This window comes from Notolepis coatsorum, assembly GCF_963971535.1.
Source record: "Notolepis coatsorum genome assembly, chromosome: 9".
Classification (NCBI taxonomy): Eukaryota; Metazoa; Chordata; class Actinopteri; order Aulopiformes; family Paralepididae; genus Notolepis; species Notolepis coatsorum.
Window position 1 is genome coordinate 95,743,589 of NC_140173.1, and position 13,332 is coordinate 95,756,920.

General features: G+C 40.8%; 1 protein-coding gene across 4 annotated transcripts in view; it reads right to left on the minus strand.

Moving 5' to 3' along the window:
* The window catches only part of nckap1 (NCK-associated protein 1), a 115,632-nt gene that overhangs the window by 60,789 nt on the left and 41,511 nt on the right, over positions 1-13,332 (minus strand). For 2 of the 4 annotated variants that reach the window (XM_084322268.1, XM_084322266.1), the window contains 3 exons: positions 5,068-5,178; positions 2,300-2,386; positions 1,842-1,898 (listed from right to left, as the gene is read on the minus strand). In XM_084322268.1, the coding sequence (XP_084178394.1) occupies positions 1,842-1,898; positions 2,300-2,386; positions 5,068-5,178 (255 nt within the window). Of the gene's footprint in view, positions 1-1,841; positions 1,899-2,299; positions 2,393-5,067; positions 5,179-13,332 lie in introns of all 4 variants that reach the window. The other 2 variants (XM_084322267.1, XM_084322265.1) reach the window with 1 other exon arrangement.

Sequence of the window (13,332 nt, forward strand, 5' to 3'; positions counted from 1 at the left end):
GTCGCACTTTTATTTTGACAACCCCAGAAAGGAAGTCATTATATATGCTTTACCATCCTGATCTGTGTTAGCTCCGGTTAGCTCAGAGCGTCCGATATAACAATACCAGCCATTGGATTACTGTTTTCTAAATTGGGGAGGCTTTTAATCGTCAAGGTAAGAGGATTTCAAGTCATGGTATCCATAAACTTCAATCGGTTCGGATCATTTGAATGAATGAGAATGTCAACAATCACGACGACACGTTGAAATCACTGGCTGCGCTCAGAGAGGAGTGGTTGGGCAAAAAAATAGTTCAGAGTATATTTGCTTATAAAACGTAATTGTCTAATTCAATTATTTTTTATTTCTCCACGTGGTGAATACACAGGTCACAACATGTTTACATGAACGTTTTGGAGTTGTATTTGGAGTGTATTCTGCAATCTGTTAATAAACTTTTCAATCAATCAATCAAACTATACACTGTAAGGCTCCGGCCCCGCCTCACTTCCAGTGATGAAGCTAAGCTATGCTAACGGAGCGACTGTTCCCTAAGCTAAATGCACGCACAGAGACAAAAAAGGTATGTATCTTCTTGTCTAACTCCAGGGAAGATGTTAAATAAGCTAATTTCCCAAAATGTTGGAGTTTTCCTTTAACACATTGAGTGCCAGCAGGGGGCACACGATTTATCGCTTGAATGCCAGCCTTTTGGGACTGATTTTCCGATATTTCATGATTTTCGCGGAGCTATTTCTATATTCTATATTATGGCTATGTGTCTAATACGCCCGTCGCTTATCAGTGACTTGCTTGCACTGCAGTCAACATGTACGAAACAGATTGTTTTTTCATCTGTACATTTCCGTTTTATACCGTTTTGAAAAACGGACGTTTTTGGAAATGGCTAAAAAATAAATAAAAGATTCTGCGGAAATAGCCATTTACTGGAATACACACAACACGTTGTGATTTCTCGGCTGATTTATGAATCGTTTTCAAATAAACGCTAGATTATCGATAGTATATGTGTACTTATGCACGCTAGAGAAGCAGGCTGAAAAATCGATTATCTATGACCTGGTCAGCGCTAACGTCATATACACACATAGGGGACGTTGTGGAATATGTGAAAAGAAAACATCTGATTACCCCAAGACTGGTAAAATAGATTCCTTACCTCACATCAGATGTTCTGCAAAAAGATTATTCCAATTCCTGATCGCCATTCCAAATATCGATCGCGTTTATTGATCCAACGATCCAACCTCGAAACACATATTCCACGCTGCTCTTGAGGGTCCCCAATGAATGCAATCGTCTCGGGTTACATGCCTGAGAAGTAAAATGTGGAATCCGGGTTTTTTTCCCCCCATGAATTTCCATTGAGTCCAATCCAATGGGTGCATTACCATCAGGGAGACGATAGGGGGCGGTATTCTCCCTTTTCAAGGTCAGAGCCAGTCCCAATGATAACGTGAGGCTGGATTGATGAAAAATGAATGGATATCGCTAATAAAAGCAATAACGATTAAATAACGAGATTTCCCGTCGTTGGCACTCAACGCATGGCGGCGAACAACGCGATTTCTCGTTGTTGGCACTCAAAGTGTTAAGAACCAGCCAGTCACTAGAATGGGTTCCATAGGTTCCAAAATTCCATTCCAATAATGATGTAGTATAAAGGAGGTAGCTTACCAATAATTATGTAGTATAAGGAGGTAGCTTACCAATAATGATGCAGTATAAGGAGGTAGCTTACCAATAATGATGATTATAATGATAATGAGTATAAGCCATGTACCATATTATTATCATTAGTAGTAGTAGCAGTGGTATAATATGGGTATTGAACTCACAATGTCAAAGAAGACCTGGCAGGCATCGATGGTGTTCAACAGCTCACAGACATGGTCCTGTAGAGGGCGGCGACACCACCATCATCATTTTACACATCATTTTTCATCAACGTTACACACATAACACCATTTATTATTAAAAGATTTGCACTACATATCTACCTCATTTGCATTTTGTACTTTCGTTTTGTATATTGTATATTTTGTATAGTGTTTGGTCTTTATTCTTTTTACTTTACTGTGTGAAGCACAATCTTAGGGGGCTCATACAGAACCAAGCATTTCACTGTAATGTACCTTATATGTGACAAATATAACAAAACTTGAATCATCACCATCACCACTACCATTATCATCGCTCTGTGTGTGTGTGTGTGTGTGTGTGTGTGTGTGTGTGTGTGTGTGTGTGTGTGTGTGTGTGTGTGTGTTTGTGTGTTTGTGTGTGTGTGTGTTCCTACCTTAAACTCCATGACATCTACGAAGGTAAAGTAGTACAAGGCCAAGTTCTTCAAAATCTCGGACTTCTCCTTTTGGAGTTGGGCCAACTGTTGCTATGGAAACCACACCCCAGAATACAAACAATCACTTCCACATTACAACAGACCAAGTCTATAAGAAATATGGGATCGATCACCAAATACCCAAGAATATCAATAAACCCAATCACCATTACCACCTTTCGTCATAGCGACCTACCCTGGCATCAGTTCACTTCCAGTGGCATACAGAAGTGCTGCCCACTTTGCTTACAGCTGGTCCCACTTTTTGAAAATATTCTTATGAGCAAATGGGCTGAAAACTAACATTTCTTTTAATTCAGAGTTAAAGGGATAATGCTGTTTTTCAGGAAGCCTAGCCCTGTTTTTTACTCCACAGTGGAAACTAAGTAGATGTCAGTGAGCCTCAGTCAACTTGTACAGACAGGAGTGTGACCCCATTGACTTTGCATTGGTCTGTGGCTAACTATGTGGAGCTAGTGTGAGGAACAGCATGGATTGTAATGAAACTCTTGAATGAATCCAGACTCTGGGTCAACAGGGGTCAGAGGTCAACAGGTCATGTAGGACAGCATGCTGGGAGATTGAAATCGTATTTTAAAAGCAGAATTAGCCAGGCCATCAAAACCTAGAGTTCTGTTGGCTTTACCAGAGGCAGAGAGAAAGAGAGGCAGAGAGAGACAGAGAGGCAGAGAGAGAGAGAGGCAGAGATATAGATAGAGAGAGGCAGAGAGGGCAAGAGAGAGATGCAGAAAGGGTGAGAGACAGAGGCAGAGAGGGCGCGAGATAGAGAGAGAGAGAGAGAGAGAGAGAGAGAGAGAGAGAGAGAGAGAGAGAGAGAGAGAGAGAGAGAGAGAGATGAACTGCTCAGGACTGACTTCTTAATTTTCAGTCAGTTTCATAATTGACAGTGAGATGTCTGGCCTGAGAAGGCTGTCCTGTCTAACCCAGTGGTTTCCATTAAGAACTGGTTCAACTGGAAGTGAACTAAGACCAGATATACTGCTCTTCCTCTACACCCGGGGTTAGTCAGGCTCTATATGGTATAGATCTATATCTAAGGGTTAGATCTACAACTTAGTGGAAACATGGTGTGTTTGGCTGATCCTCGACATGTCGCCTAGTAGGAGGTGTATCATGTGACCAAGTCCTATCAATCAGGTGACAGCGGCCAGGTGCTTAGTTAGGTCAGAAAGTGAGAACCAATCAGATCCAAAATAAGATTTAGAACCAATCAGATCCAAGGCAGCAGATCCAGTACCAATGAGATCCAAGGAAGCAGATTCAAAACCAATCAGATCCAAGGCAACAGATTCGGAACCAAATCCGATCCTGTGGGGGACTGTATGGACATGCCATGGCGAACCGCACTGTAAAACCAAGCTTTTTGAAGTGACGGATACGTTCACATTAGGCTCTAATTTTAAAATGAACAAATAAATGGACAGTAATTTCTATCCGTTCAGTGACGGATCAATGTACAGCCTAACCATGTTTTCATGCATTTCTCTATGACTATGTGTATTACATGATATGGACGTTCAATTTCACATTTGGCCTGTAAATTTGAATCTCGTCTACCAGGTTGGCCGGCCAAAATAATTGCTAGCGGAAATCCTGCTTGGATGTGATTGGTCCAGACTGACCTCACTGGCACACATTAACGCTGTCACCTCGTATATATATATATATATAGGTCTCGTGATTGGAGAACCGGCCGAACACACCACGAGAAACAACAGGTGTGGGCAGGGCTAGGGCCTGCTGCTGCACCAAGGAGCCAATAGGAGGGGAATGTGAACGTGTGGGGCTTCTTAACGAGCTGCTGGTCAGCTTCCACCACCGCGCTCCTTAACGTCTGGAAGAACAGATTTGATCACGGCACAATACAATGGAACGCTCCTTGGTGCAGACCGGTCAGTCAGTCAGTCAGTCAGTAGTGAAAGTAAAATGCTGGCAGCAGAGAGGCAGAGCAAAGCAAAATGGGAAAAAATAGTTACAAAAAAGCTACATTGTTACAAAACTAAATGACAGAAACTAAGATACAAAAACTTACCAAAAAGCACAAGTCCGGAATAAGCCAAGTTTAGCATGCAAAACAAAACACAAACAAACACAGAAACACAGCAGAAAACAACATAAGAGACAGGTTTGGCACAGTTATATCGAATAAAGCAGTTAGCTACAAATACTCACACTCACACACAAACAGCAATTAGCTAAATGACAGTTCCACATAAATAAATAAACACACACACACACAGCACAAGCTAAGCTAACAGTTAGTGTTTTTTTTTGTTAACAAAAACACTTGATGAGCACTCAAGTCAGTTTAAATCCACAAGCACGCACACGCACACAAACACGCACGCACACACACACACGCACAGCTGGTGGTCAAAAGTTCTGAATCTGTTTTGTGTAAAAGGACCCCTATCTGATCAGATGTATGTTGTCAGATGTATGTCGTACATCCTCTCGTTCACCTCTAACCTTTTGTGAATTAGATAATGAGATGAAGCTATTCATCTTATTGTTCTGGGGACCCCCTGAAACCCCCTCAAGGACCCCTGGAGGTCCCCAGACCCCATGTTGAGAACCACCGGTTTATGTGAGGGACGGTAACAGCAAGATTATGTTAAACAGGGTAATAATCTAACTGTCAAGACATGCCTTTAACGGCAGTGGTCTCACTCACTCACACACTCGCTCAGGTTCGCTTATCTTACGTTGTTGTTGCGAGTCTCCACGGCAGGAAACTTCCTGACGATGAATTTCACCGCCGACTCCAGGTTTTTGTCCACCAGATAGGAGGGCTTTGCCTTGGGATCTCCACATGCCTGCAGGAGAGGGGAGGAGGGGGAGAGAGGAGGACGGGAGAGGAGGAGAAGCAAAGAGGATGGGGAGAGCAGAGAACGAGGAGATTAAACAAAATGTCAACACCACTGCTACTCAAAACAAGACCCTCTCTGTCTCTATGTATGTCTGTATCCCTCTCTCTATCTCAGCCTGTCTCCATCTCTCCATCAGTCTATCCCTCCCTCTGTCGGTCTATCTTTCTCTCCGTCTTTCCTGTCATCTTCCTACATGTCATGTGTGGTTTCAGCCTGCAGCAGGAGCGAGGTGTTTCAGGACAATGAGAGGTTGAGATGTAGAGGAAGGCCAACCGACATGAAGCATGCATGAAACAGTGAGACGATCCATGTTGTAGCTTAAGCTCCATGTTGTAGCTTAAGCTCCATGTTGTGGTTTAAGCTCAGTGTTGTGGTTTACGCTTAATGTATCGATGGGGGGGGGGGGGGGGGGTTCCATCCATTAACACTTTCAATGCCAACAACGAGATATCTCGTTTGTTCATTGCCAACGACGAGAGATCTCGTATTTTTTTTATTAGCGATTTGAATTCATATTTCATCAATCTAGCCTCACGTTAGTGCTGCAAACTCTCTGAGCTCCATTGGGAAAATACCGCCCCCTATCGTCTCTCCCTGTGGTACTGCACCCCTTTGGAATGGATTGAATGAAACACATGGGGGGGGAAATCCTGCTTCCTCATTTTACTTCTCAGACAAGTCACCCGAGATGATCGGATTCATTGCCGAGCCCCAGAACAGCGTGGAATACATATTTCCAGTACCCAGCGTTGGATCAATAAACGCGATCGATATTTGGAATGGCGATCAGGAATTGGAATAATCTTTTTGGAGAACATCTGATCTGAGGTAAGGAATCTATTTGACCAGTCTTAGGATAATCAGAGCTTTTTTCACAGAGATATCAACGTGTGTCCTATGTGTGTGTGTGTGCGTGTGTGTGTGTGTGTGCTGATCAGGAAATGAGATAATCGATTTTTCAGCCAGCTTCTATAGCGTGCATAAGTACACATATACTATCGATAATCTAGCGTTTATTTGAAAACTATTCATAAATAGGCCAAAAAATGACAACGTTTTTTGTGTATTCCAGTATATTCCAGTAACGGGCAATTATCACAGAATCTTTATATTTTCCTGAAACTTAAAAAAAAAGATTTTTTTTCAAAATGGTATAAAACGGAAATTAACCGATTAAAAAACAATCCGTTTCGACAATGTTGACTGCAAACAAGTCATTGATAAGCGACGGCCAGATTAGACACATAGCCATAATTTAAGATGTAGTTTATGCGTTCGCAAATATGAGAGCGCTATCATTGAAGCGGGTGGTGGCACGCAAGCACTAAATCGTGCACCCCCTGCTGGCACTGAAAGTGTTAACAGAAGGATAAAAGATGGTCTTCGTTTTGACATCATTTGTAAATGATTGTCACCCTGATTTACAATGCATTGCAGTGACACAACATGCTAGATTTAACTTGAAAACATTTGCTAGCATACTTGCTAATTACATTTCATAACAGTAGCCAGAATTAGGTCTAATGTTTGGAAGATGTTAGCTCTAGTGTGACATTAGGATCTCTGATAATAGTTCATGGTAGAGCCAGTGATAGCTAATGTTAGCTGGTTAGTTCATGGGGACCAGCCTTATTAAAGATATTTAATGGTATTGTTTTGTTGACTGGTTAGGCTATAATCTTGTAATTTTATAATCTTCATTATATATATTAAATTAATCACTTGTTAACATTGTATATTGTTAATGCACTTTACTGTTACCTTGCACTCTGGTTAGGTGCCAACTTATTTTCGTTATACTGTATACTTGTGCTTATTTTAATCAATCTATACTGAAGATGATGTTTGTTAGTCTGAGGTTGATGTTTGTTAGTATGTTGGCTGTCTTGTTGTGATCCGCAAGTCATTTAGTTACTGTTTCCTCCAGATCCATTCAGCAGTGGAGGGTTACCATGGCAACACTGCCACGCTGATAGAAAACATAAAAATGGCAAATTAGTTTAGTCAAAACACTAAATTACTAGAATAGGTTTAGTGCTGCATCCAGTACCAAGAACCAACACATTCTAGAAACACTCACCACCACTGTTACTAAACATTCTAGAAACACTGACCACCACCTCAAAACATTCTAGAAACACTGACCACCGCTGTTACTAAACATTCTAGAAACACTGACCACCGCTGTTACTAAACATTCTAGAAACACTGACCACTGCCGTTACTAAACATTCTAGAAACACTGACCACTGCTTTACTAAACATTCTAGAAACACTCACCACCACTGTTACTAAACATTCTAGAAACACTCACCACCACTGTCACTAAATATTCTAGAAACACTGACCACCGCTGTTACTAAACATTCTAGAAACACTCACCACCACTGTCACAAAATATTCCACACACACACACACGTGTGCATTCAGTTAAATTGGAATTAGAGATGTTCCGATACCATTTTTTCCTTTCCGATCCGATTCCGATACCTAAGCTTTGGGTATCGGCCGATACCGATACTGATCCGATAAAAGTGCATACATTAAAAAAAAATTATATAAACAAAAAAAAAATTATATACAGCTACTGTTTTATATACTGTTTTTTAGTAATAACTAGAAAGTAATGGTATTTATTCAACAACAGGTGATTGTATAGATTTGTATTAGTATCATTAATCAATGAGTGGGGCTGCAGCACTGCAGATATACCCTACGCCAATGATCCACACGGACATTATTAGTTGCTGCACTTGCTACCAGAAGGCTCCGGTTCAGTTAGTAGTAGAGGCTCTGTTGTGATTTTTGCACAATAAATATTCAACATTCTCTTTTGAGACTCCGCCTCAGACTCTTATCATTTGGCACTAAAAGCTAAACATTGTCACCGATATGGCTGTCCGCAACATGTCATTAATTGTGTACGCGAAGTGGTTCAGTGACGACGCTAACGTGAGCTAGGTTAGCTAGCATGAGCTACCGGCAGATGGAAAGACTAACGTTACTGGTGAAAATGTGATTTACGTTGGAATACTCCTTTGCCAACTTGCTGTACTTTGCTTGCAGGTCTGCAGCCTTTATTGCTGGATTATGAATAGCCCCAACTTTAGCCAAGGTAACGTTATGGCTAAACCTTTAACGTTAGTTAACGCTAGCTTTCGGTTAGCTGTTCAATGCTAATAACACCACCAAGCGAACCCATCTGAGCTCCCCGTCAACACCGCTCTGTCGGGAGGATGGCATTTAAGAAAGTATCTGCTGTTAAAATGACAAACAGCATTGACACTTTAATTCACGGTCGGTTAAACACACGTTTGTTTTATAATGCTCACTCAACAGACCGCAGTGTTGTTGATAAATTACGTGGTATCGGTACTCGCCGATACCGATACCAGCATTTTAGGCAGTATCTGCGGCATTTCCGATACTGGTATCGGAACAACTCTAGGATATGACTGTAATACAAACAGTTCAGTTTGTCAGGTACATGCAACACAGATTACAGTGTTGACATCCGTCTGCTTGAGAAAATACCATGTTCTGCAATAAAAATGATTGAAGTGAGATGAACAGACTGAACTTTATTTTATTAGATAAAACATGTTGACAGGGGAGCTCCAGTAGCTCACCACGTACCGCGAGCGCTATTTCAGCGCCGTGGACAACCGTGCTCGTCTGGGGATCTGGGGTTTAGCGAGTTCGAATCCCGGACTGCAGCCGTGCCTTTCCCAGAGTGTCTTCCCCCCCATCTGAACCCTTTCAGCCTGTTTCTGTCGGTCGTCCTTGACCAGAATAAATGCGATAAACGTATAAAAGAGCCAGGGGAATGGCCAAAGTAAAAAAAAAAAAAAAAAAAAAAAAAAAAAAAAAAAACATGTTGACAAAGTTTTACTTTGCAGTTGAAAAAAAGTAATAATTTAAATTTGATAAAAAAAAAAGAAAATCGCAATATTAATATCGCAATACTCAGCGTATCGCGATATATTTAGTATCGTGAGGTCACTGGTGATTCCCACCCCTACTAGTAATTTGTGATTACTACTACGGCAGAATAAAATGTAGTTGATATCGCAATATGTATTTCTGCCCTATAATTCATAATGTCACATTTTTGTTTCACAATATATAAAAATTTGAATATACTGTCCAATCCCATTCCCTACTGACTAATGTCTGTATCGTGCTGCCATCAGAGAGGCTCACAGCCACTGGGAGAGGACCAGATAGGACCAACCAACATGTGTACACACACACACACACATACACACAGTATACCGAGCTGAATGACTGACAGAGTGGAGCAGAAAAGTAATGGAGAGGCAGAGAGAACAAGAGCTTAACATAGAAGCACAGAAAAAGATGATGAGAACCGAGTTATAACTAGAGATAGAGAGACAGACAGTGACAGTGTGTGAGAGACAGTGAGTGAGAGAGAGAGAAAGGGAAAGACAGTGAGAGAGAGAGTGAGAGGGAGTGAGAGTGAGAGGGAAAGACAGTGAGAAAGAGTGAGAGGGAAAGACAGTGAGAAAGAGTGAGAGGGAAAGACAATGAGAGAGAGTGAGAGGGAAAGACAGTGAGAGAGAAAGAGATGGAGACAGAGAGAGCTAGCCACGTGCTCTACAGTCATAACTCCAGAGCATCACTATTACAATCCTCTCATATCCGTTCACTACTACTCCTGGGGGCGCTCTATCAACCCTGCTCCGATGCTGGCAGGAACTGCTGTGCATTGTGGGTAGTGTAGTCGTGACCGATGTGGAGGATGTAGTCCATACATGACGTGTGTGCCATAGACAGGGTTTGTATTGGCGCTGGGATGGCATGGAATCCTACGGGAGCTCAGTGATCACGGTGCGGTTGTCATAACGTAATGTACCAGTCAATCTCGCTCCGGGGGTAAAATCCACGTACAACCAGTTTCCACTGCGTTTAAAAGTGAAAACCGATCCGTCTTTATAGAGAAGCTAACGTTAGCTAACTACTTCACTGAAACACCGCTCTGTCCTGTCCGCTGCTCAGACACCCTTATTAGTCAATGCTAATGTTAGCAATCTAGGTAACTTAGCGAATGCTAGATGGACAACCAACACATGCACACACTCACTTTAAACATCCACCTTTAACATTCACTTACACTTTGAACACTTTTGACAACTACACCATATTTTATCTATTTATCTATTATCAAAAGATTTGTGCTACATCTCTACCTCATTTTAGCATTTGTTGCATTTTGTACTTCAGTTTTGTATATTGTATATTTTGTGTAGTGTTTGGTCTTTATTCTTTTTACTTTTACTGTATGAAGCACAATCTTAGGAGGCTCATACAGAACCAAGCATTTCACTGTAATGTACATGTACCTTATATGTCACAAATAAAACAAAACTTGAAAGTATTGATAACAATAACATTTGCAGGCAGCCTATATACAGTAGCTACCCAGGCTAACCCAGCTGTTAATACTATTGGCAAATATATATTGAAATTATTTTATTGGGATAACCACATTGAGATATATAAATATGCTCCCATGGTTTGACAAACGATTAGAAAGCTTGCGAGTTCACCTAATTAGCCAAATAAATGGCTGCCCAACGATACAATGTTTGCCCCGGGTACAATTTTGATTGGACACAGCTGAGGAGAAGAGGGACATTTGCATAGTGTACTCTTGCTTGGTGACGTGACTGACATGGACACTACATCACACAGTGGTTCTGCTGGTACTTCAGTTCTGGGAGCGGAAACCAAAGTGGTGAAGGAGAGTGAATGCATACATTTATGGTACACATTAGAGCTAGAGTTGGGAGGTATAACAAATATTAACATATACGGTCCGTCATGGATCCATGCAAAGGTATGGATTGTTACTGTACCATCATCAACGATATATAGAAATCGTAAATTACATATATCTTATTCTGTAAATTTATCTAAAAAGATGAATAAAAATAAATCCTTGCAACAGTATTATGAAGATTTTGGGATATATCCCTTTTTTCTTTTCTTTTTTAAACTTTGGCCATTCCGCTGGCTCTTTTTTGCGTTTATCGCATTTTCTCTGGTCAAGAATGACCGACAGAAACAGGTTTGAATGGGTACAGATGGGGGAAGACACTCTGAGAAAGATACGGCTGCAGTCCGGGAATCGAACTCGCTAACCCCAGATCCGTGACGAGCACGGTTGTCCCCGGCGCCGAAATAGCGCTCGAGGTACGCGGTGAGCTACTGGAGCTCCCATATCCATTTTTTCTTAATGCACCATGTCAATTGTATTACAGAAAAATACATCAAAATTATGTCAAATCATAACATCATTTGCACTGGAAAAAACTAAACTGTATAATATATAATATTATCATATTTTGACCATATGGCCCAGCCCTAACTAGAGCAATGTGTAGAAGAACAAAACATACATTCTCCTGTTTTCATTCCTCCATAACATAGGCTACATAAGTAGGCTAGCATTTATTGGTTGTTACAGAAATTAAATACATTTAGATTATATCACTACTATAATATTATAATGTAGAATTACCTTCATGTTGTTCTGAATATATATTTCACGTTATGTACAACTTTATAAAATACCACTAGACAGAATTATATATATTGAAATTCTTTATTTGGAATTACCCCTTGAGATGAACCATCTTGTTTTCAAGGGGGTCCACATAATAATGATTATTATCATAACGATAATTACGTGCCAACTCTGCCGTAGTCCCATTTCTGCAGATAAATGGAGCCCCTGGTCTGGGTACATAATGTGTCATAGTACAGCTAACAACTAGTTAACAGTTCTGTTGGTACATGCTGCTCAAATGTCATTATTTTCTTCATAAGAGTAAGATTTGACCCTCCAAAAAGGGGGTGGTCCTATATCGGGGTCAATATGGTAATAATTTGTTGCTTCTTTAGTTCCATGTATTGGGTACGTCATCAATGTATGGAAACACCAGTGAATCGGCTTAACTGTAGGGCATGGCGATATGGCCAAAAATTATATCACGATAAAAAAATTTATATCGTTCGATATCAATAATTATCTATATTTTTATTAGTATAAAAGAATATATATTTTTTTAATTATTATTTAAACAACAAATGTATGTTTATTTTGCAGCAATTCTTTGTCGTTGCCGCCATCTTTAGTGTTACAGCCCCTCACACCAGTTCTCAGGATGCAGCTGGTTTGAAAGCGAAAGTACCAAAAAAAGTGGCTGTGGCTCCAGGGGAGTTGAACAGTTCTGGCTCTGCTAGTTTCTTTTCTATCTTTTGGAGCTTTTTTGGTGGACAAACCACAGCACACATGCACCGTGACTCGCGACTGGAGACTAGCTCTGCTAGCATACATAGCCTACTGTGTACAGACAGTTTCAAACTGTATTTTAAATTAGAAAGCAAACAAAATAAATCTCAATTTGGTCAGTATTGTCATTTGGACAAGCAAACTTTAGCAGGCTATTTATATAGCCTATAGTTTAGCTAGCTAGTTAAGTCTACAGACTTAATAGATTGAATATTTAGCTAGCTAGCTAGTTAGTTCACAGACTAAAATCATCTGAGAAGCTGGAACATTTCAACAGAACATGCCAAGCTTTATAGGTGGGTCTAGAACTCATATACCACTGCTGGGTCCGGAACACTGCACTGGGGCCGGGGACATCACAGAGGACACAACAACATGGGTTCAACACCCGTCAGCTACACAGGCTGGATCTCAGAGTCTCAACTTGTTTCCTTGGGTCCCAAAACCACCCCAAGCTGCTTAAATTATACACAAGACCTAAATGAGGCCCAATTTAATAAACTGTGAAACAAGGAACCAAGTTGTGACTGCCAGCATCCATGGAGTTTTCTAAGTACACTGTTGTTGCTAGGACAATGATAACTGATGCTAACACCGCTCTAGCCAAGCACTATGGTCAGACTTGTCTCCTGATTGGCTACTGGAGAGGTTACCCTTTGACCCGGCCTGAAGAACTGTGGGGAAAAAACAACACTGTCTTTCAATTTACTGGTTAATATCAGTTCACTAATAACTATAACAACTACTATACACCTAGCTAAACTACTTTAGAACTAGCCTAC